Source organism: Mobula hypostoma, chromosome 15, assembly GCF_963921235.1.
Source record: "Mobula hypostoma chromosome 15, sMobHyp1.1, whole genome shotgun sequence".
Lineage (NCBI taxonomy): Eukaryota > Metazoa > Chordata > Chondrichthyes > Myliobatiformes > Myliobatidae > Mobula > Mobula hypostoma.
The window spans coordinates 61,336,448-61,359,802 of record NC_086111.1 but is presented as its reverse complement, the minus strand read 5'-3'; the positions used below and the strand labels follow the sequence as shown (position 1 = coordinate 61,359,802).

The following is a 23,355-nucleotide window of genomic DNA, read 5'->3' as shown; positions in this document are numbered from 1 at the left end:
TAAGTTAGGATATAGACAGGACACAGGATAACAGATAATTTCCTCATTATCACATTACTGTAGGTGCGATATTGTAGTAAGCAATTCAGAAAGATTGTATCTGGTCAACGTTAAAATTAATGAGAATGAGGTCAAACTACAGAACTATGGAAGATATGGAGTTTATAATTAAGTGCTGGGTGTGTTAATGGTTATACCCTTCGTTTCCACCTTATGCCTTACCATCCTTATAAATGGCATTTTTCTTAAAGCAACCAGCATTTCAGACTTTTTTCCAGCAGTGATTTAACAATGTTTTATCCTTGGAGATTACATGCACGGTCACACTGAAAGATTGAACTGTGACCATTGCATTGACTTTTTAAAAATATAATTCATTCTGCACTCATTTTCTTATGAACCTCAGTCAGACATCTCCCGTCCTGTTTCTGGGGAGGGATGGACCTGCACAGTGGGAAAGGGTGATTATCTTAACTGATCAGAACATCGTGTAATTGGCTGTGCTCCAATCTCTAATATTTCAATAGCTGAGCCACAGTTAAGAGCTGCCTGTAAGGAATTTGTACGTTCTCCCTGTGACCGTGTGGGTTTCCTCCTACAGTCCAAAGACAAACCAGTTGGTCATACTGGTTGTAAATTGTCCCCTGGTTAGGCTAGGGTTAAATCGGGGATTGCCAGGCAGTGTGGCTCGAAGGGTGGAAGGGCCTATCTAAACTGTATCTCAATAAATAGATTAATTTAATTCACAAATTAGTTGGTGACATGCACCATAACAATAAACAACAACACTTCCATTTACTGCTGTTGCTATACAAAATGGGAAGTAACATGCATTGAAACTACTTGCCTGACTGTTACCTTCTGTTCAGAATACCATAACATCAATCATTCAACTGAGGAAATATCTGCCTTGATGCTGAATTCACAGCAGAAAAAGAACAGATCGAACAATGTTTCCTATCTAATGATATTATCCATCCATGAATGCTTTGAAAATTGGGAATCTCTCAATGGGAATTCCAAAATGATGGCAAATGATTATTGACTATATTTCTGAAAATATTTGCAGATATTAAGAAATTTAAAATTGCATGTCAAAATGCAAATCAGACTCAACATATTCAAAAATTATAATTAGATTAAATTTATTTTGCTAAAACAAAAGGACAACCAAACATCAATTTCACTTATTATCAATACACAAAGCAATGGACCAACTTCATATACTGATTTTATCCCCATCCCAAAAGCATATCCACAAAATGAAGTTTTAAACATAGGAATGCTAACAAGTAACACACATCAAAGTTGCTGGTGAACACAGCAGCCCAGGCAGCATCTCTAGGTAGAGGTACAGTCGAAGTTTCAGGCCCAGACCCTTCGAAGGGTCACGGCCTGAAACGTTGACTGTACCTCTTCCTAGAGATGCTGCCTGGCCTGCTGCGTTCACCAGCAACTTTGATGTGTGTTGCTTGAATTTCCAGCATCTGCAGAATTCCTGTTGAATGCTAACAAGTATCTGGAACGTTTCCTTTGCCACTTTCAACACCATTCAATTGTCAGCTCTCACAAAGCCTGCGACTTCCTGTGATGTCTATTCCCCATGCTTGTACTATAACTCAACTGGAGTTGTAGGAGATGAGCAATGTCATTTCACTCAAAAGCTTTCAACCCTGGCAGTCAGAAAATTGCTACAGTTCTGACTGCCAGAGCAATTGTTGAATAGCCATTGCCAGAGATAGTTACCTGAATTCCAAATTAAAAGAAAGATTGGGAGGGAGAAAAGAATGGACAGAAAGAAAATTCAAAGTAAATTTATTATCGAAGTACTTATATGTCACCATATACTGCCCTTAGACGAATCTTAGAGGAGGATACTGCATACATACTTTGACAATAAATGTACCTTGAAATTTGATTCATTTTCTTGCAGGCATTCACAGTAGAACAAAGAAATGCAATGCAATAAATGAAAAACTGCACACAAAAAGGACTGACAAAAGCAATGTGTAAAAGAGACTAATTGCAAATACAAAAATAAATAAATAGATAGATAGATAATACTCAGAACGTTGATTTGTAGTATCCATGTAAGTGAGTCCAAAAGTTGTTAAATGAGTTCAGCATTGAGATGTGTGTAATTATCCATGTTGGTTCAGGTGTCTGGTTGAAGGGTAATAGCTGTTCCTGAACCTGGTAGTGTGGGACCACAGTCTCCTGGATGTCCCTCCCAATGACAGTAGAGGGAGCTAGCGAGGGACCATTCTCTGGAGTTTTGTCTTGCCAAAGTAAATAAATAATTAAAATTGGGTTACACAACTAACTGACTATTTATTTATTTCAAAAGTTGAATTCAGGCTTTAAATTACAAAATGGAAAAGTAATGGTCATATTGGAAGGAAAGAAAGGGAGAAATTAATATTGAGTGTGACAAAAGGGAAATCTGGGGCAAACCCTTTTGGCTTGTCAGTTAAAAACAGACTGAAAATCCCCCTGAAGAGAAAAGAAAAGCTAGAAAAGATGGAAACAGAGACCATGTTACACTTCTCCAAACCAATTCGAAGCAGCATGGTGGGTGTTGGATCAAACCTCTAACTCTCTGCTTGCAATACCACACAAAAACCAGGTTTGTGAAAAGGCAAAAGATACAAAAGTTGAGGAAAAGCATTCTTGAATACCATTTTGTAGCAATAATACACTTGCAAGCAAAACTAACTCTTGCCATTGAAGCTTAACCCTACAATTCCAGTCCAAATTTCTATGCATCGGCCCAAGTTAATATTGTCAGCAATAGATTGACTACAAGATCACGTCAATGAGTATATGTTATATGTGAGGTACTCACTCCTGAACTCTTTAAGTGAGGTATTACTTTTAAGCCCTTTTGTTGTTATTTTCTGGGGCATGGCTATACTCCAGTTTAAAACTGAGGAGCAAACGTGTCCCGCAACAATATTGACTTGGCTTTGTGCAATGAGCATGTAGATGAAACATGTTAGTAATCTGTTTATTTCTTGCCATCCAAGCGTTCCGGGAGCTGAAACAGTTATGTGATCCAATTAAAACATGGCCTAACCTCCAAATCTACTACCCCCCCCCCCCACCCCATATCACATGAAAATCTATATTTAAATATTTCAGGAGAGGTATTGTTCCAAATATTAAGTGAAATTTTGACACTTAGATTCGGGGAGTCATACAGAAGTACAGCACAGAAACAGGCCCTTCAGCCCATCTAGTCCATGCCAACCCATTTAAGCTGCCTACACCCACTGACCTGCATGGGGACCATAGCCCTACCATCTACTATATGTACCTACCTAAACTTATCTTGAATGTTGAAATCGAGCTCACATATACCATTTGCTCTGGCAACTCATTTCACGCTCTCACAACCCTCTGAGTGAAGAAGTTTACCCTCATGTTCCACTTAAACTTTTCACCTTTCACCCTTAACCCATGACCTCGGGTTATAGTCCCACCCAACTTCAGTGGAAAAAAAAGTCTGCTTGCATTTACCCCTCCTAATTTTGTATACCCCTGTCAAATGAAATTCGAAAAGAGCAGTGCAGAAAGTGGGAAGGACTCTTTCATGTGTGTGATTCTTGGTTTTATAGTGGCAGGCAGTGTAAATATAACAAGCCATTATTGCAAATTACCAGATTACTATCAGCTGTAATCTGATAGATTTCTCAAACCGAGTGGATTCAGTTAAGAGAAGATTCTTAATCATGTTTTCATTTGCTAAGACTTTTGATGAGGTGTGTATCTAAATTAAATGACTTACCACTAATAAGCAATGGCAACAATGTCAAAAAATGGATAGTAACGGTAACTGAAGGGTAGAAGATATACTGTATATTGATCACAGAAATTCAGCATGAAACCAGGTAATATCCACTATGCATTGACAAAGTCAATACAATTGGTAAATGTTAAGGTTACATGATAGCAATGATGTCACAGGCGTATCAAAAACCTGGTTATACTTAACAGAAAGCAGATGTCAATGAAAATGACTTTGAGAAGACCAGCAAGATAAATACTGGGACTGTGATACTGGGTTCTTCAGTGGGATACATTACTACACGGGTTGGCACATTGAACTCAAAGTCACATAGAACACTACGGATCTCAGGATTCTGTCATGTGATGCTAATCAAGTGGTATTGATACTATAGTTAAAACTTTTACAAAGGTTGATGATATCCAAAGGAGAATACGCTGACAACGAATGGGGAAAAATTATACAATCTATTTATTTAACGTGAGGCTCTCCGTTGGTCCGTGGGTGTTGCATTCTAACTGTCTACATGATACACGAGCCAGTACACAAGCCTGGGCAATACAGTATGGAAAGAAAGCTGGAGCCCATGCAACAGGCTCCCCTTCTCCGTGCAGCTGATGAATCCAAAGGATTGACAGAAACCAATACAGTTTGGCACCAGTGGCGTCGCAGGAGTTGCCAGTCAGCGTTGAACTCAACATAGGACTACCTTAGGGACTCCAGCTCTGGATTTTCCTTCAGGATTTACTCCCCATGAGTGGGTATAGCCAAAAGGCCGTGGAGGTTTGAGATCAGAGTCTTCCCTCTCCTGGATGAGCTGTCAGCCACAACTGACGAACCCCTTTTGCCCAAAGCGACTGGTTTTATGGCACCAGTAACCCACCTTTGCCCTTTATCCTGTCAGTAGAAATGGTTCCACTGGGCTTAGTAGCTAAGGCACACATAAGGGCCAGGAGATGCATTTGATTTTCAGAGACTATTTGTGACTTACGCCATTGGGAGCATTTAATAGGTAGTGGAAGCTCATCCCCACTAACACCCCTGGCTTTAGCAACCTTAAGGAACCATTTATCCATCAGTCCAACAATTTCCAAAGATTCTGGCTACCTAATCAATCAATCGAATTGAAATTGTGTAATTCTCCTCTTACTTATGAAACGTGCGAAGGAAAGCCTGTGTGAAGCTGGAGGAGATAAAACCCATGGGATCTTACAAACGCGAATACTGGTTACTGATTGACTTCAAAATCTTGAGCTTTGACAACACTGACAAAGTTGTTGCAGCTTCTATGATATCAACTTTCACCAAACAAAAACAAAAGCTGGCTTTACAGTCTCCCAGAGGCTGGAAATTAAGGTTGCAATCTGAAACTTAAAGCACATGGTATTGGGGGTAAGGTATTGGTGTGGGTGGAGAATTGGTTAGCAGACAGGAAGCAAAGAGTGGGAATAAACGGGACCTTTTCAGAATGGCAGGCGGTGACTAGTGGGGTACCGCAAGGCTCAGTGCTGGGACCCCAGTTGTTTACAATATATATTAATGACTTGGATGAGGGAATTAAATGCAGCATCTCCAAGTTTGCGGATGACACGAAGCTGGGTGGCAGTGTTAGCAGTGAGGAGGATGCTAAGAGGATGCAGGGTGACTTGGATAGGTTGGGTGAGTGGGCAAACTCATGGCAGATGCAATTTAATGTGGATAAATGTGAAGTTATCCACTTTGGTGGCAAAAATAGGAAAACAGATTATTATCTGAATGGTGGCCGATTAGGAAAAGGGGAGGTGCAACGAGACCTGGGTGTCATTATACACCAGTCATTGAAAGTGGGCATGCAGGTACAGCAGGCGGTGAAAAAGGCGAACGGTATGCTGGCATTTATAGCGAGAGGATTCGAGTACAGGAGCAGGGAGGTACTACTGCAGTTGTACAAGGCCTTGGTGAGACCACACCTGGAGTATTGTGTGCAGTTTTGGTCCCCTAATCTGAGGAAAGACATCCTTGCCATAGAGGGAGTACAAAGAAGGTTCACCAGATTGATTCCTGGGATGGCAGGTCTTTCATATGAAGAAAGACTGGATGAACTGGGCTTGTACTCGTTGGAATTTAGAAGATTGAGGGGGGATCTGATTGAAACGTATAAGATCCTAAAGGGATTGGACAGGCTAGATGCGGGAAGATTGTTCCCGATGTTGGGGAGGTCTAGAACGAGGGGTCACAGTTTGAGGATAGAGGGGAAGCCTTTTAGGACCGAGGTTAGGAAAAACTTCTTCACACAGAGAGTGGTGAATCTGTGGAATTCTCTGCCACAGCAAACTGTTGAGGCCAGTTCATTAGCTATGTTTAAAAGGAAGTTAGATATGGCCCTTGTGGCTACAGGGGTCACGGGGTATGGAGGGAAGGCTGGGTTCTGAGTTGGATGATCAGCCATGATCATAATAAATGGCGGTGCAGGCTCAAAGGGCCGAATGGCCTACTCCTGCACCTATTTTCTATGTTTCTATGTTTCTATGAAATCAATGGTCCCTCGAGTAACTTCATTGAGGATTGCGAAATGGATTAAAATTTCCAAAGGGGAAATCTGCATCAAAGTGTGAAGAATTGAATAATACAAGCTAAGCAAGTGGAAATGCATCTGCAATGTGCTTGAGAAGATTTATGTTTTTGGGAAACAAATAAGTGGACTGAGCATAGGTAAAAAATTAATACATGGAGATATTAATGTAAAGATACATGAGAAAGATTCATAAGCATAAGATTCATAAGATTCATAAGTTCTAGTACCAACTGTTTGGCGACAATAAAGTATAAAGCATAATATCTCAACTCAACATCTCAGTATGAATGATATTTCCTCACCTTAAGAAAGCCAAGAGTAAGGCAAAATTCAGCAAATCCATCTCTGCCTATTAGTTTCCATCAATCTCTCTGAGCAGCCGGCAAAGCAAGGCAATATGCTGGTTGAAACAAAACGTCCACAACAAAAATCTCATTTTAAATTAATGCTTTTAACAACGTAACCAGATTATTGTTGATTAGAGGTCAGGGAGTGGGTGCACAGCAACCTGGTTTAGACATACCTCTATTAGTTAAAATTGGATGAGATGCAGGAGCAGGTAGTCACCCACTGTCACCCACTATAGCAGACTGATGATCCATCTCATTGAAAGAATACAAAAGTAAAGCATCTTCCTATAAGTTTTTGACAAAGACCTTATGCAATAGACAAGATTTTTTTTAAAGGTCTGGACAGATCTAGAACCAAATGTATATACCGCAATGCTGCCTGTAAGGAGTTTGTACATTCTCCTCATTACCACGTGGGTTTCCTCCAGGTGCTCCTGTTTCCTCCCTCAGTCCAAAGATGTACTGGTTGGTAGGTTAATTGGTCATTGTAAATTGTCCCATGTTTAGGCTAGGATTAAATCAGGGGATTACTGGGCAGGAGGTCTCAAAGAACCAGAAGGGCCTATTAGGCGCTGTATCCCAATAAAACATATAATCATTTCAATTCTGTGCCTAGAAGCTTGCTACATTTTTTACATATTTCAGATTTCTGCCTTGATCATGTTATGAGATGTAGCTCGATTGCTATGTACCGTGTCGTATTACATGGGCGGTCATGGTCTGTCCATGACCGTGATTGTTCTTGACAAATTTTTCCACAAAAATGTATTACCAATACTCTTCAGAGATGTCTGACTGGGGTCAGTGGACTCATAACCAGGACTCGTGATATGCACCAGCTGCTCACACGACCGTCCACCACCTGCTCCCGTGGCTTCACATAGCCCTGATCGGGTGGCTAAGCATGTGCTGCACTTTGCCCAAGGATAACCTGCAGACTAGCAGAGGGAAGGAGTACCTTCCATCTCCTTTGGTAGAGACGTATCTCCACTGCTGCCATTCATAGAGATGAGGTTTTGGAAGTTCATCAGTATAGAAGTGTTGGAATCATCCAGGGGTCAGTCTCACATTTGAGCGGGTACAAGGAATTGCTGTGAAATCTTGATCAAAAAATGTGGCGGAGTGATTTTAACCATTCCGTGTTCCTTTACAAACTTCATAAATCCAGTTTTTAGCATCAGTGTGAATCCAGAATGAATCAGTATAAAGCAAAGCCTCTTTATATTGATTCTGTTGTAATCTGAATGTAATCTCACACTGAGATGGGGTTACACTGATTTCAGAGTAATCTGGAACTACCTGCTGTGTAATCATTAGCCTCCTTGGGGAATTTGTAGCCTTGCAGCCATTTTTTCATTATGATGATCTTGAAATTCCTTGTAGGATACCAGGTGTGTGAAAGCGAGAAGGGATTTATACAGCAATGGGGAGAGATAAAGTGAATTTGCAGAGCAATGACAATCCAAGTTATTGCAACATCATGTAACTTAGACCTAAGAGAAAAATGAAATGTTTTCTTAATTGTGGAAGTCCAGCAGCTGTAAGTGAACATAAGAATTAAAGTGGTCCTTTTTACAATTTGTTAACAGTTGTGAACAGTAATCAAAAAGGCACCAAAAACACAGCTGTCACAAACATGAGAAAACCTGCCGATACTGGAAATCCAAAGTAACATACACAAAATGCTGGAGGAACTCAGCAGGCCAGGCAGCATCTATGGAAAAGAGTAAACAGTCGACGTTTTGGGCTGAGACCCTTCTTTGCTGTGTTTGCCTTTATTTTGAAGTGTTTGTAAACTAAAACTGCGCAGGAGATGCGATGGATATATGAAGAACAACCAGATTCAATCTGGAATTTTGCACTCAGATTTGGAACCAAACTTTTGGAGAAGTATATTACCTATGCACTTTAAAACTTGCCTTTTCTCAAACAGTTCTGATGAAAGGTTGTCGACATGTTCCTCTTTCTCCAAATGCTGATAGGCCTGCTGAGTATTTCTGGTACATTAATGATCTTGATTGAGATTTCCAGCATCTGTTGTATTTTGCATTTCTACACCGGTGTGAAAACAGGTTTAAAAAGTTCAATAACGAGGAAACTGTTTACATTTCCTTAAACACAAGAGATTCTGCAAATGCTGGAAATCTTGAGCAACACATCCAAAGTGCTGGAGGAACTTGGAAAGTCAGGCAGCACCTATGGAGGGTAATAAACAGTGGATGTTTTGGGTTGAGAATCTTTGTCAAGTTTATCCCTCTAAAGCTGCTGCCTGACTTGCTGAGTTCCTCAAGCAGTTTGCATGTGTTACTCTACATTTCCTGAAGTTTACTAAGATCAAAGCTGATCCAAGCTAAGTATCTTAAATTATTTAGTGTCTGTGATAAATGCAAAATAAAGCATTTATCTGACAAATCAAGAAGACGATGGTATAGTATTGAAACAAGAGGACATTTTGGAGGAATACTGATGGCAATTTTTCCCACAAATTGGGAGTGCTTAAGATTACATTTGATTGATTTCTATTGAGCAAAAGTATCAGGAAAAGAAAAACAAACTCAATGGAAATAAAATATAGACCAGCATTAATATGGCACTGAATTCAGGGCTTGAACAACCTACTTCAGAATTATTAACATGTTTACATTAAGAAGGTTGTCACTTCCAATAAAATAATGGAAGCAGGAATTCAGCATGAATATTGTTAAGTATAAAATCAACTTAATATGTAGTTATCCATGGTTACTGAGCTCAGTATGTCCAGAAACACTGTAATTCTGCTGTTGCTAACTGGATATCACACTGTGTAACTAATAACCTAGTAATGGTATTTTAACATGATTATAACTCAAGGCTAATATTCATAGAAAATATCATTTAATATTTGGATTAAATATACTGGCAAAATTATTAGTTATTTTGTTGTCTAATATGACTTCCATTATTTTATACTGTAAATGAGGAGTTCTATTACAATTATTTTTAAAGTATTTCAGTAATGTCCACTAGAGCACGATACATGCAACTGTCCTACCTTCTGGAACAATATTTATGCTCTATTTTAGGTTTGCAGTACACCTGGAAGATTTTTTCTCTATGTTATATCAGCCCTTATTGTTCATCTAAAGGGACAGCATGGTAGTATAGTGGTTAGCACAACACTTTACAGTACCTGTGACCTGGGTTCAATTCCTACCACTGCCCATAAGAAGTTTGTACGTCCTCGCCAGGACATGTGAGTTTCCTCCGGGTGCTACGGTTTCCTCCCCCTGTCCAAAGACCTACCAATTGGTAGATTAATTGGTCATTGTAATTTGTCCTATGATTAGGCTAGGGTTAAATTGGGGAATTTCTGGACAACGGGGCTCGAAAGACCGGAAGGGTCCATTCCTCACTGTATCTCAATAAATAAATAATGTGTTTATTTTCACAAGACATAAGTTTCCATGAGCGTTCTTGTCCATGCCCAAGTCAGGGCAAAAGGAGGAAGCATCCCCAAAAGAAATTTATGAACAATTCTTGTTCTTTAACTTGACAAACTAAACTAATCCTTCATCCTCCATCTATTACTATTCAACTCTCCTAACACAACTACTGAGCCTTCATATCAGAGCTATCAAACGTCACAGTGTTCAGTCCAGGATAAAGTAGTGTATGGTAATGGGAACAGTGTAAAGTTTCCAATCAATTGTTTGTAGTTCTATATGAAAGGTTAGTGTTTCTTTGGAAGAGTACAGAACAGTTGACAGAAAGAATCAATAAATATGGGAAGTGCGACTGAAAACATAACGTTTGAAGAATTTAAAAAAAAGAACAACATATTCACCAGATGATGACAGGATAGACTTGCTTTCATGAATATTTGAATTCAAAGGAAGAAGATTGGAAGAAAGAAAAATTTTTGCTGGGAATACAAGTTGGGGAAGAGGCAATAATTAGCCAGAAAATTGGCAAAAGAAAGGCAAATAGCAACTTCAAATGAAGAAGATTTACTGAGCCTGGAACTAAAAATGTCTAAATGAACAAAATGAAAATCAATACTGATGAAGAGGCTGCCAATACCTTTGTTCCTTAGGAATTATAGGCATCCGTTAGTCTCATGAGACCATGGATTTGCGCCTTGGAAGGTTTCCAGGGTGCAGGCCAGGGCAAGGTTGTATGGAAGACCAGCAGTTGTCCATGCTGCAAGTCTCCCCTCTCCATGCCACCGATGTTGTCCAAGAGAAGGGTGTTAGGACCCTTACAGCTTGGCACCGGTGTCGTCACAGAGCAATGTGTGGTTAAGTGCCTTGCTCAAGGACACACAAGCTGCCTCAGCCAAGGCTCGAACTAGCGACCTTCAAATCACTAGACGAACGCCTTAACCATTTGGCCATTCGTGGTTAAGGCGTCCTTAGGAATGACAATGAAGCAAATTCACAGCTGCCAGAACAGTAAATAAGAAACCCTGATAGTTCCCTGGAGTTACGTACATCTGGCAGTGTTTAGAGAGAATTATTTTTTATTCATTCAAACTCAAAGAATCATTAAATTAATAACAAGGAATCAATTGAATAGACACTCAGTAGCCAGTTTATTGGGTACATCCTGTACTTAATTAAGTGGGCATTGAAACTTCTCCATGGTCTTCTGGAGCAGTATCACTTCAAGGTTTAACATGTTGTGCATTCAGAGGTGCTCTTCTGTAGCACATGGTTATTTGAGTTACTGCCACCTCTCTGTCAGCTTGAACCAGTCTGGCAATTCTTCACTGACCTCTCTCATTAATAAGCTGTCTTCTCCCACAGAACTGCGGCTCACTGGGTGTTTTTTCTTTTTGTTTTTCACCCCATTCTCTGTAAACTCTAGAGATGAGTGTGCATGAAAACCTCAAGAGATCAGCAGTTTCTGAAATACGCAAGCCACCCCATCTGGTACCAGCAATCATTCGACAGCCAAAGCCACTTAGATCACATTTCTTCCTCATTCTGATATTTGGTTTGAACAACAACTGAACCTTTTGACCATGTCTGCATGCTTTTATGCATTGAGTTGCTGCTACATGATTGGCTGATTAGATATTTGCATTAATGAGCAGGAGTGCAGGTGTACCTAATGAACTAGCCTCTGAGTGTACAATTAAATGTTTTGTCCACATATCTGATGAAACACTTACTTGCTACTTTAGCACATTCATACTTTGCGATATATCTCATTTTATAAAGACAATCCCAGTATTCACCCCGAATTATTTTCTTCATCCCAAGTATTTTAACATGATATCAAAACCCCTGCATGTTAAATTTATGTAATATTCCTGTTACTCAGTTCATTGCAAAAGATTCTGCTGTTGTGCTGGGTTTTTTTCAGAAGATCATCCAAAAGTATCACGCAAACATGATTTTAAAAAAAGAGTTATGTTAGATTATCCAATAGTCTCCCTTTATGTTGCCTGTTAAAAAATTTTCAGGAAGGGTCATTTTCACCAGTACACAATAGAAGATTCCAAGAAGGAAGGAGGAAAAATTGTTTGCACTTTTTCATCTTAGTGAAGTATGAAATGGATATACTGTAGATACATTTTCTCTTTGATCTGTTGCACAAAGCTCAAGGATGCAACAAAAAATAAATTGATGGATTGATTGATTGATTGATTGATGTGGCATAGTCCAGTCACAACTAATGGAAGGTTGATATAGATCCAAAGGAATATGTGGAACAGTCACTGTGAAGCTTCTTCTATCTGCCTGGAACAGGACTGAAAGTAATTACTGAGCAATATCAGTGCAGTGACTGGAAAAACCCTGTCAATAAGATGATAAGTAAAATCTCTTCAAGGTCACAGTTGTAAGTGTGAACCATATATTTTCTACTTGCAACTGAGAAATATATTCACTGACACAAAATATACCATTCAATAGAGCTCTATTTAGGGAAAATTAATAACAGAATATTAATCTATTGTAAATGTATTGAGCAGATGAGCAACAAACAAAATCCAAAATGAACACGTTATCTTTGACTGTCAGGCTGTATAGGGAAATGTTTGTTTAACCTAGCCAATTCACAGATTCTATCCTTGGATCTATCAGCAACTCCAGGCTATTCATTATTAATGCAACAACTCCATGAAAACATTAAGAAGATATCTGTTGATCTGTACAGCAAATATTTTCAGACCATATCAAACACCAGTAGAGTTGGGGAGAAAGAAACATAAAGATTATCACTTGTAGTTGCAGGATATTTTGCATTTTCAAGGCTTTAATTAAGTATTAGGTTCTACATTCCATGCACAAAACCTGATCCTTTCTTTGTTACATTGATTTAACTAATAATTTTAAATAAAATGATTGAATGGTTAGTTAATTAATACTCGATGTTATTATGTATACATTCCCAGAATTATGGTTCATATTAGTACAATTGCTTGAATAAGACTGATTTTCCCTTTCTTCAGGTGTGAACAGATTCTTTGTTAACATTGAAGAGATGGTTGGCCATAAACCTTGCCTATGGTGGAAACTTTGCTGGTCTTTCTTCACTCCAATTGTCGTGGGGGTAAGAAAGAGAGTCTTTGCACACAATATTTCATTATTTAATGTCAAAAGCTAAAAAATGTTAACACAAATTTCCTCATTGAAGTTACCTGATAGACGTTTATAATCTTATGAAGGTCATCATCATCGTTAAGTGCTATGTCGTATGACATGGGCGATCGTGGTCTTCGACCATGATTGTTCTTGGCACATTTTTCTACGGAAGAATTGTCTTCTTCTGGGCAGTGTCGTTGCAAGATGGATGACTCCAGCCATTATCAATACTCTTCAGAGTTTGTCTGCCCGGCATCTGTGGTCATATAACCTTGTGATATGCACCAGCTGCTCATACGACCATCCACCACCTGCTCCCATGGTTTCATGTGACCCTGATTGGTGGGGGGGGGGGTGGTAAGCAGGTGCTACACCTTGCCCAAGGGTGCCCTGCAGGCTATCAGAGGGAAGGAGAACTTTGGTAGAGATGTTTCTCCATTCCATCACCCAATTGATAGGATAGCCATTCAGTATCTTTTTCCCAGGGCTGAAAAATGAAGAGAGGGCAGAAAGTTGAGTGGAGATGTTCACAGCAATTTTATTTTAATGGAGATGGTGGATGTCCAGAATGGCTGGAAGTGGATATGATAGTGGTATTTAAGAGAGAGATTTATGAATATACAGCAATGTGGATCCCGTTCAGGTAGTTTAATCCAGGATCATGTATGGTACAGATCCTGTGGGCTGAAGGGGCTGTTCTATGGTCCAAATCAGATCAGCTCTCTATTCATCTCATTTTGGTGTCTCAGATGTTCTTAATCTTTCTTATATAGCTTTTTATATTTTACTAATAACTATGCTTGAAGTAATTCACTGATTTGAAAATACGTTTTGAAAAGTCCATTAAATAAAATACCAAATGAATTAATTTATTTTTTCTGTCTTCAGGGTGTATTTCTCTTCAGTGCAATTCAAATGAAACCGCTCACAATGGGGAGTTACGTCTTCCCCAAGTGGGGCCAAGGTGTGGGTTGGTTCATGGCTCTGTCATCCATGATACTGATTCCTGGCTACATGGGTTATATGTTTCTCACTTCAAAGGGCTCTTTGAAACAGGTACATGTGAACACTTGAAATGTTTCACTTAACAAATTTATATGACTGCCTTCTGCAATTCTAACTCAGATCCAGTTTTTAAAAAAAATAGATAAATATGCTTGCAATCTGTAACTTAAAGGACATTAAGGAAGCAATCCAAGTGATGCATTGCAAAAATCCAGCATCACAGCCAATTCTTTATGTTGTTATCAGAGAATTAGAGTTGCAGAATCCATTGAATTTCATGAACAGTACTTGGATAGGTTTTTGTTCAGTAAGGTTCACGGGAGAAGATGGGAGAATCGGTTTTTGAGGGGTAATAAATCAACCATTATTGAATGGCAGAACAGACTTAATAGACCAAATGGCCTAATTCTGCTCCTAAGTCATATGGCCTTATGGTCTTCCTCTGTTATGTCTGGCTTCCACTTCCATTGGCAGGCAGCAAAGGGGATCGGCTGTACTAGATTGGGTATTGTGTAATGAACCAGAGATGATTGGAGAGATTGAGGTGAAGGAACCCTTAGGAGGCAGTGATCATAACATGATTGAGTTCACTGTGAAATTTGAGAAAGAGAAGCTGAAATCCAATGTGTCGGTATTTCAGTGGAGTAAAGGAAATTACAGTGGCATGAGAGAGAAACTGGCCAAAGTTGACTGGATAGAGACACTGGCGGGAAAGATGGCAGAGCAGCAGTGGCTGGAGTTTATGCGAGAAGTGAGGAAGGTGCAAGACAGGTATATTCCAAAAAAGAGGAAATTTTTGAATGGAAAAAGGATGCAACCATGGCTGATGAGAAGTCAAAGCCAAAGTTAAAGCTAAGGAGAGGGCATACAGGGAAGCAAAAATTAGTGGGAAAACAGAGGATTGGGAAGTTTTTAAAAACCTACAAAAGGAAACTAGGAAGGTCATTAAGAGGGAAAAGATGAACTATGAAAGGAAGCTAGCAAATAATATCAAAGAGCTTTTTCAAGTATATAATGAGTAAGAGACAGGTGAGAGTAGATATAGGACCAATAGAAAATGAAGCTGGAGAAATTGTAATGGGAAATAAGGAGATGGCGGAGGAACTGAACGAGTATTTTGCATCAGTCTTCACTGAGGAAGACATCAGCAGTATACCAGGCACTCAAGAATGTCAGGGAAGAGAAGTGTGCGCAGTCACAATTACGACAGAGAATGTACTCAGGAAGCTGAATAGTCTAAAGGTAGATAAATCTCCCGGACCAGATGGAATGCACCCTCGTGTTCTGAAGGAAGTAGCTGTGGAGATTGCGGAGGCATTAGCAATGATCTTTCAAAAGTCAATAGATTCTGGCATGGTTCCGGAGGACTGGAAGATTGCAAATGTCACTCCGCTATTTAAGAACGGGGCAAGAAAGCAAAAAGGAAATTATAGACCTGTTAGCTTGACATCGGAGGTTGGGAAGTTGTTGGAGTTGATTGTCAAGGATGAGGTTACGGAGTGCCTGGAGGCATATAGAACTCAGCATGGTTTCCTTAAAGGAAAATCCTACCTGACAAACCTATTACAATTTTTTGAGGAAATTACAAGTAGTCTAGACAAGGGAGATGCAGTGGATGTTGTATATTTGGATTTTCAGAAGGCTTTTGACAAGGTGCTAAATGAGGCTGCTAAACAAGATAAGAGCCCATGGAATTATGCGAAAGTTACATATGCGGATAGAGCGTTGGTTGATTGGCAGGAAACAGAGAATGGGAATAGAGGGATCCTATTCTGGTTGGCTGCCAGTTACCAGTGGTGTTCCACAGGGGTCCGTGCGGGGGCCGCTTCTTTTTATGTTGTACGTCAACAGTTCGGATTATGGAATAGATGGCTTTGTGGCTAAGTTTGCTGATGATACAAAGATAGGTGGAGGGGCCGGTAGTGCTGAGGAAACAGAGAGTCTGCAGAGAGACTTGGATAGGTTGGGAGAATGGGCAGAGAAGTGGCAAATGAAATACAATGTTGGAAAGTGTATAGTTATGCACTTTGGTAGAAGAAATAAACAGGCAGACTATTATTTAAATGGGGAGAGAATTCAAAGTTCTGAGATGCAACGGGACTTGGGAGTCCTCGTGCAGGATGCCCTTAAGGTTAACCTCCAGGTTGAGTTGGTGGTGAGGAAGGTGAATGCAATGTTGGCATTCATTTCTAGAGGAGTAGAGTATAGGAGCAGGGATGTGATGTTGAGGCTCTATAAGGCACTGGTAAGACCTCACTTGGAGTACTGTGGGCAGTTTTGGTCTCCTTATTTAAGAAAGGATATGCTGACATTGGAGAGGGTACAGAGAAGATTCACTGGAATGATTCCGGGAATGAGACGGTTAACATATGAGGAACGTTTGACCGCTCTTGGACTGTACTCCTTGGAGTTTAGAAGAATGAGGGGGGACGACATAGAAACATTTCGAATGTTGAAAGGCATAGACAGAGTGGATGTGGCAGAGTTGTTTCCCATGGTGGGTGAGTCTAGTACGAGAGGGCATGACTTAAGGATTGAAGGGCGCCCATTCAGAACAGAAATGCAAAGAAATATTTTTAGCCAGAGGATGGTGAATCTGTGGAATTTGTTGCCACGGGCGGCAGTGGAGGCCAAGTCATTAAGCCAGAGATTGATTGGTATCTGAGTAGCCAGGGCATCAAAGGTTATGGTGAGAAGGCGGGAGAGTGGGACTAAAGGGGAGAATGGATCAGCTCATGATAAAATGGCGGAGCAGACTCGATGGGCAACTTCTGCTCCTTTGTCTTATGGTCTTTAGCTTCACATTGCTCCCAACAGAAGATTTACTCTGTTAATTTAGTGCCAGTTTACAAATGGAAATCACTTTTGACCAGCAGAAAACTGTTAATGTAAGAACATCCTGACAGAATAAATGCAAGTACTGTTACTTCTTGGTTGATGCAGAGATAAGGCTAATTCATCTGCACCATATTCAAAGTTCAAAGTAAATTTATTATTGAAGTGCATATGCTGTATGTCACCATATACAGCCCTGAGATTCATTTTCTTGTGAGCACACTCAGTAAATCCAATAATCAATGAAAGGCCACACCCCACAACCAATGTGCAATGTACAACAAACTCTGCAACTACAAGAAAGAAAAAAAAACATTAATAATAATAATAAACAGCAACAAATATTGAGGAAATGAGATGAAGAATCCTTGAAAGTGAGTCCATAGGTACTGAGAACAGTTTGCTGATGGAGCGAGTGAAGTTGAGTGATGTTATCTCCTCTGGTTCAAGAACCTGATGGTTGAGGGGTAATAACTGTTCCTGAACCTGGTGGCGTGGGTCCTAAAGCTCCTGTATCTTCTTCCTGATGACAGCAGCGAGAAGAGAGCATGGATATTGATGGATATTGCTCTTCTGCAACAATACTCCATGTAGATGTGCTCAATGTTGGGAAAGGCTTTACCGGTGATGGACTGGGCCAGTATCCACTGCTTTTTGTAGAATTTTCCGTTGAAGGGCATAGGAGTTTTCATACCAGATTGTGATACAACCAGTCAATATACTCTCCACCCCACATTGAAAGAAGTCTGTCAAAATTTTAGATGTCATGCCGAATCTTCACAAACTTCTAAGGAAGGAGAGATGCTGCTATGCTTCCTTTGTAATGGCGCTTACATGCTGAACCTTCAGATCCTCTGGAATGATAACCCTGAGGAATTGAAAGTTACTGATCCTCTCCGTCTCTGATCCCCTGATGAGGACGTGTTCATGGGCCTCCAATATCCTCCTCCAGAAGTCACCAATCAGCTCTTTGGTCTTGAGACATCGAGTGAGAGGTTGTTGGTGTTGCACCACTCAACCAGAATTTCAATCTCCCTCCTCTGTGCTGATTTACCACCACCTCTTATTCAGCCAACGACAGTGGTGTTATCCGCAAACTTAAATGTGGCATTGGAGCTGTGCTCAGCCTTACATTCATTAGTATGAAGTGAGTAGAGCAGGAGGCTAAGCCCAGAGCCTTGGTGTGCACCTGTGTTGACAGTGATTGTGGAGGAGATGTTGTCAACCCGAACTGACTGGAGTCTGCAAGTAAAGAAATTGAGAATCCAATTGCACAAGAAGTTATTGAGGCCAAGGTCTTGAAGCTTATTGATTTGTTTTGAGGGGATGATAGTATTGAATACTGAGTTAGAGTTGATGAAGAGCATCCTAATTTATGTACCTTCACTGTCCAGATGCTCCAAGATAGAGTGCGGAGCCAACAAAAACGGATCTGCTGTAGGCCTGTTGTGAAGGTAGGAAAATTAGAGTGGAATCAAGTCGCTCCTCAGGCAGGAGTTCATATGCTTCAATGTTCAATGGTTTGATGTTTCAATTTAATGTCAGAGAAAGTATACAGCATACAACCTGAAATCCTTACTCTTCACAGACATCCACAAAACAGAGAGGAAAAAAAAATCCCAAAGAGTGAATGATAGAAAACGTTAAAACTCCAAAGACCCCTTCCCGCTCCTATACACAAGCGGCAAAATACTGTTATCTCCAACACCTTGACATTGGAACAAGCTCTCTCTCTCACTAACAAGGAGAGAGAGATATTGCTCCTGCCACAGCGAGGGGGAAGACCAACAGTTCGCTGTTTCGTTGTTACAGTCTGCAGTGTTGTTTATTTCGAGTTGCACTGACTCAGGAGTCAGCAAACCCTCCCTCACCATCGAGACAAAGAGGAAGCGATCGCACGAGTGCAGGGGCCTCCGACAGCTGCATCCTCAGTCTTGATGTTTCGATCTTCCGCGATGTTTCAGTCGGCGACATCAGCGAGCCCGGGCCGCGCACCGAGGGTGCACATCCTCCAAGCCGTTCCTGCAGATACTGAAGCGCAGGCCACTCGGCACGTTCCAAAGAGCAAGAATCCACTATCCGTGAAGAACACAGTTTGAGCACAGCTGTAGATCATGGACTCCAACAGGACCCCCGCCAACTTGAAAAAGGGAGAAACAGACATGAGAACAGAAATTTAAACAGTTTCACAGATGAATTCAAAGAAGTTACCCAGGTCTGCAAAAACCTCTGGCACCATGTTTAGTTCCTCCTAACAACCACTCAAAGCACTTCATCTCAGTGGATATAACTGCTACTGGACCATAGTCACTTAGGCAGCTTACCGTGTTCTTCTTAAGCACCGATATTAACGAAGCCTGCTTAAAGCTGGTAGTTACTTCGGACTGCTGAAGCGAGAGGTTAAAGATATCAGTGAATACTCCAGCCAGTTTGTCAGCACAGTTCTTCGGTACTCGGTCAGGTACTCCACCTGGTCCAGATCCTTTCCGTGGTTTCACCCTCCTGAAGGATGCTCTCACGTCAGCCTCAGAGACTGAAATCACAGGGTCATCAGGAGCTCTGGGAGTACGTCAAGTCTCCTCCAAGTTCTGATAGCCAAAGTGAGCAAAGAAGGCATTGAGCCCATCTGGGAGCAAAGCCTTTTTGGCACTTGGTTTCGCTTTGTAAGAGGTAATAGCATTCATACCCTGCCAAAGCTGTTGAGCATCCTTCAGTGATTCAAGTTTGATCCAGAATTTCCACTTCACATGTGAGATGGCCTTATGCAGATTGTACTTGGACCTTTTGTATCCTACTAGGTCGTCAGACCTGGAAGTGACTGATCTGGCCCTCAGCAGATTGTGGATCTCATGGTTCATCCAGGGTTTCTGGTTAGGGAAGATTCAGAATGATTTTGTGGGACACACTCAACTATGACTATTTTTATAAAGTCTGTGACAACTATGGTGTATTCATTCAGATCCTCAGAGTTCTTGAACACAGCTCAGTCCACCAACTCAAAGCAATTATGTATCTTCTCCTCTGCCTCCTTTGTTGTCCTTATCTCTGGGGCCTTGATCTTCAGCCTCTGCCTGCATGCAGGTAGCAAAAAGATAGCCAAGTGATCAGAGTTCCCAAGATGTCGCCTAGGCATGGAATGGTAGGCACTTCTAATTACATTATAGCAGCGGTCAAATGTTTTGGGACCCCTGGTGCTGCAGGATATACGTTGATGATAATTGAGTAGAGATTTCTCTAAACAAGCCTAATTGAAACCTCCGATAATGGTTTGAAAGGTGTCGAGGTAAATGTAAAATGGATGATGATCTTTCTGGAAATATTGTGTATGTTTTTATATAATAATCCTCTGATGTCAGACATTAAACTGTATTAATTGAAGTTTCTCTCTCATATCTTTTCCAACTCAGAAGATGAATTCCAGTTGTTAAAACTATGGTCCTGAGATTCCACTGTATATTTACTGAACACATCAATCTCACCTACTCCAAGCATATTGTAATTAGGCCAGAAGACCATAAGATATAGGAGCAGAATTAGGCCATTTGGCCCATCAAGTTTGCTCCACCATTTCATCATCGCTGATCCATTTTCCCTCTAATATCCAATCTCCCGCCTTCTCCCCATATCCCTTGGTGCGCTGGCTTATCAAAAATCTATCAACCTCTGCTTTAAGTATACACAATGACTTGTGGCCTGCGGCAACGAATTGGCCATCCTAGTGTCATTAAGCAGAACTGTTAATATTGTTTTGTGGTTAGTTCTTGACATCTTCTCCCCGGCCATTGTTATCAATATTCCAAGCATTTAAAGCTGTTTTTATTCTTACGCTTGCAGCGCCTTCGACTTATGACGCAACCAATGGAGGACATGAAATGTCGGGAGAATGGACCGGAACCCCCAGAGCAATGCAATTCTCCAAGTGATGAAGCATATATGTAGATTATTTATTAAGTGTACGATACTAACACTGCCCAGAATATAAATCTTACAATGGTTGATCGAGACCAAGGACTGTAGTTACATTATTGTGCACCTACCTCCTATCACAAATATGACCAATAGTTAAAAAAAAAAGGCTATAAACCTTTGTTGTTGGACATCAAGTAAAACTCTTAACTAAAAAAAAATCATTCCAGGTTTTGATAACAATGTAATTTTGGCAAACCATCAACAGAGGCAGACTGTTAGCATTTTTAATTCATGGTTTTCTCTTCTGAAGAGTAAGCACAAGCATGTTGGGCCTCATGGCTTCCTCGTGTCCTGCATGGGGCTAAGATTTTGTGATCATGTGGACGTGATTATAATCACTGTCTTACTGTATGCACATCAACATATTCAGTCTAGTCAAGTTGATAGCACTAAGAGCATTAATCAAAATTATGGTTTTGCAATAAAACTGAAGAATTTCCTCACTTACTCTTTAATGGTCCAGTCATACTTCCCAGAATCTACTTCTCTTTACCTGCAGCCCCCCCCATTCCCGTGATGAATGTGACAATGGATAGGAATCCTGTGTGTACCTGTTGCCCGTTTTTCAGACGTTTGTCTGGGCATACACTTGAGTTTCTGCTTCAGTCGAGCAATGTTGTCAAACGCCAATGTGGAGATTTGCTACTTTTATCATGTGAGAGAAAGAAGAGTGTTGATATTAGGAGAAAGAATCAAAGTAAAGAAATTCTTTATGTAGTTGATAGAGTTTTATAATTTACAGTGTTCAAAATAGTCACCTTTAATACTGTTCCTTTTGCCGTCTCTTGTGAGAATGAGAAGCACTAATTTATCCGTAATTGACAACATAAGTCATACAGACTGGAATAAGGAGGAGGATGGACTGGAGGAAATTAGGAATGAGGAGAAGATGCATAGGGAAGGGAATGTTAGTGAGTGGACGTGGAAGAATGAGATATGGGTCACGAAAGTTCAGAAGAGAAAAGAGAATTAGAAGGTGGATCAGTAACCTCCATTTTCCAGATTCTTGCTTTTAAACTACTGGCAAACGTTCAGCATTCTTTCCTCAGTCTTGTATGCTCAGATATCTACAACTATATTACCATTTCATTCATTAACTCTGAAATGTGGCTTCAACTAAATAGATCATCGTGTACTCTTTCAAACCTTTATGGTCAGAGGCCAAACTATTGTGGTTGGTTTGGTATTTAAATATAACTACATATTTGTGTAAGCATTTTATTCACTAACCATTACCTTCCATTTCATTTAGAATATTAGAAATAGTTGCAAAAATATTATGGCATTGCTACATTTATCAGTTCAGATCTGGGAATAACAGTTACTTTATAACCCAGGGGCTGATAAATGACTATTGATCTCATAGCATCGGGTAGCAGCAGATCAAGGTAGTGCTAACAGTTTTCCACTTTGAGACAGACATCAGCTTGTGTCTATGGCAGCTAAGCAATTGTGACAGGGAAACAGATCCACGAAAGAAATTTTAACTATATTGTATAATGTATTCTAAGTAAAAGCATAGAAAGTATATGTGCATTGATTAAATATCGGTTGCTTTAAAAGATCTATTACAACTATATCTGTCAAAATGTTGTTGTATAGCAAATGTGTAAAAAAAAGTATAAATGTCTACATCTTATTTAATGTAGTTTTGTCAGAAATAATAATTCTTCCATCATAGACCTTAACACTGCAATAACTCATAACACGAAAAACATAATTAAGGTGTTACTCTTTGAGCATCAGCTATGTATTTAATTTGTATAAAATACATTCAATATATAATGAGTCTAGTAAAGAGAGTATTGTTTTGTAGATTTATAAATGTTAAATTGATCAAATGTACAGTTTTCAACGTATATATTACATGGCGTAGTTCAGTTCTAAATGGTGTTATTGATAAAAGGGCATGATTGTCATATATATGTTGTCAAATTTTTGGAAAGCAAATAAAATCTTTATCTTACACCATGTATACAAGAGGCTGTGCCTTTGTTAAAATGATGCTCACTTTAGTAGGAAGGCAGAATATTTTATCGGAGCCCAAGATATTCGGCTCAAGATTCATGATTATGCACAGTAAGTGATGCATTAGGCATTTTTTTTCCTTATAACACAACAGGGAAATATCAGGACCTCATTAATGCAAGAGATTCTGCAGGTGCTGGAAATCCAAAGCAACACACACAAAATGCTGGAGGAACTTGGCAGGTCAGGGAGCATCAATGGAAATGAACAAACCCATTTTGGCCGAGACTCTTCTTCGGGACTGGAAAGGAAGGGAGA

At 40.1% G+C, this 23,355-nt stretch overlaps 1 protein-coding gene across 1 annotated transcript in view; it reads left to right on the top strand.

The window, feature by feature from the left end:
* slc6a1b (solute carrier family 6 member 1b) overlaps positions 1–22,644 on the top strand; it is a 51,502-nt gene extending 28,858 nt beyond the window's left edge. The window contains exons 13-15 of the mRNA XM_063068173.1: positions 13,128–13,228; positions 14,149–14,316; positions 20,935–22,644. Of these exons, the coding sequence (XP_062924243.1) occupies positions 13,128–13,228; positions 14,149–14,316; positions 20,935–21,039 (374 nt within the window). The 3' untranslated portion in view covers positions 21,040–22,644. The remainder of the gene's footprint in view (positions 1–13,127; positions 13,229–14,148; positions 14,317–20,934) is intronic.
* Positions 22,645–23,355: the final 711 nt, after the last annotated feature.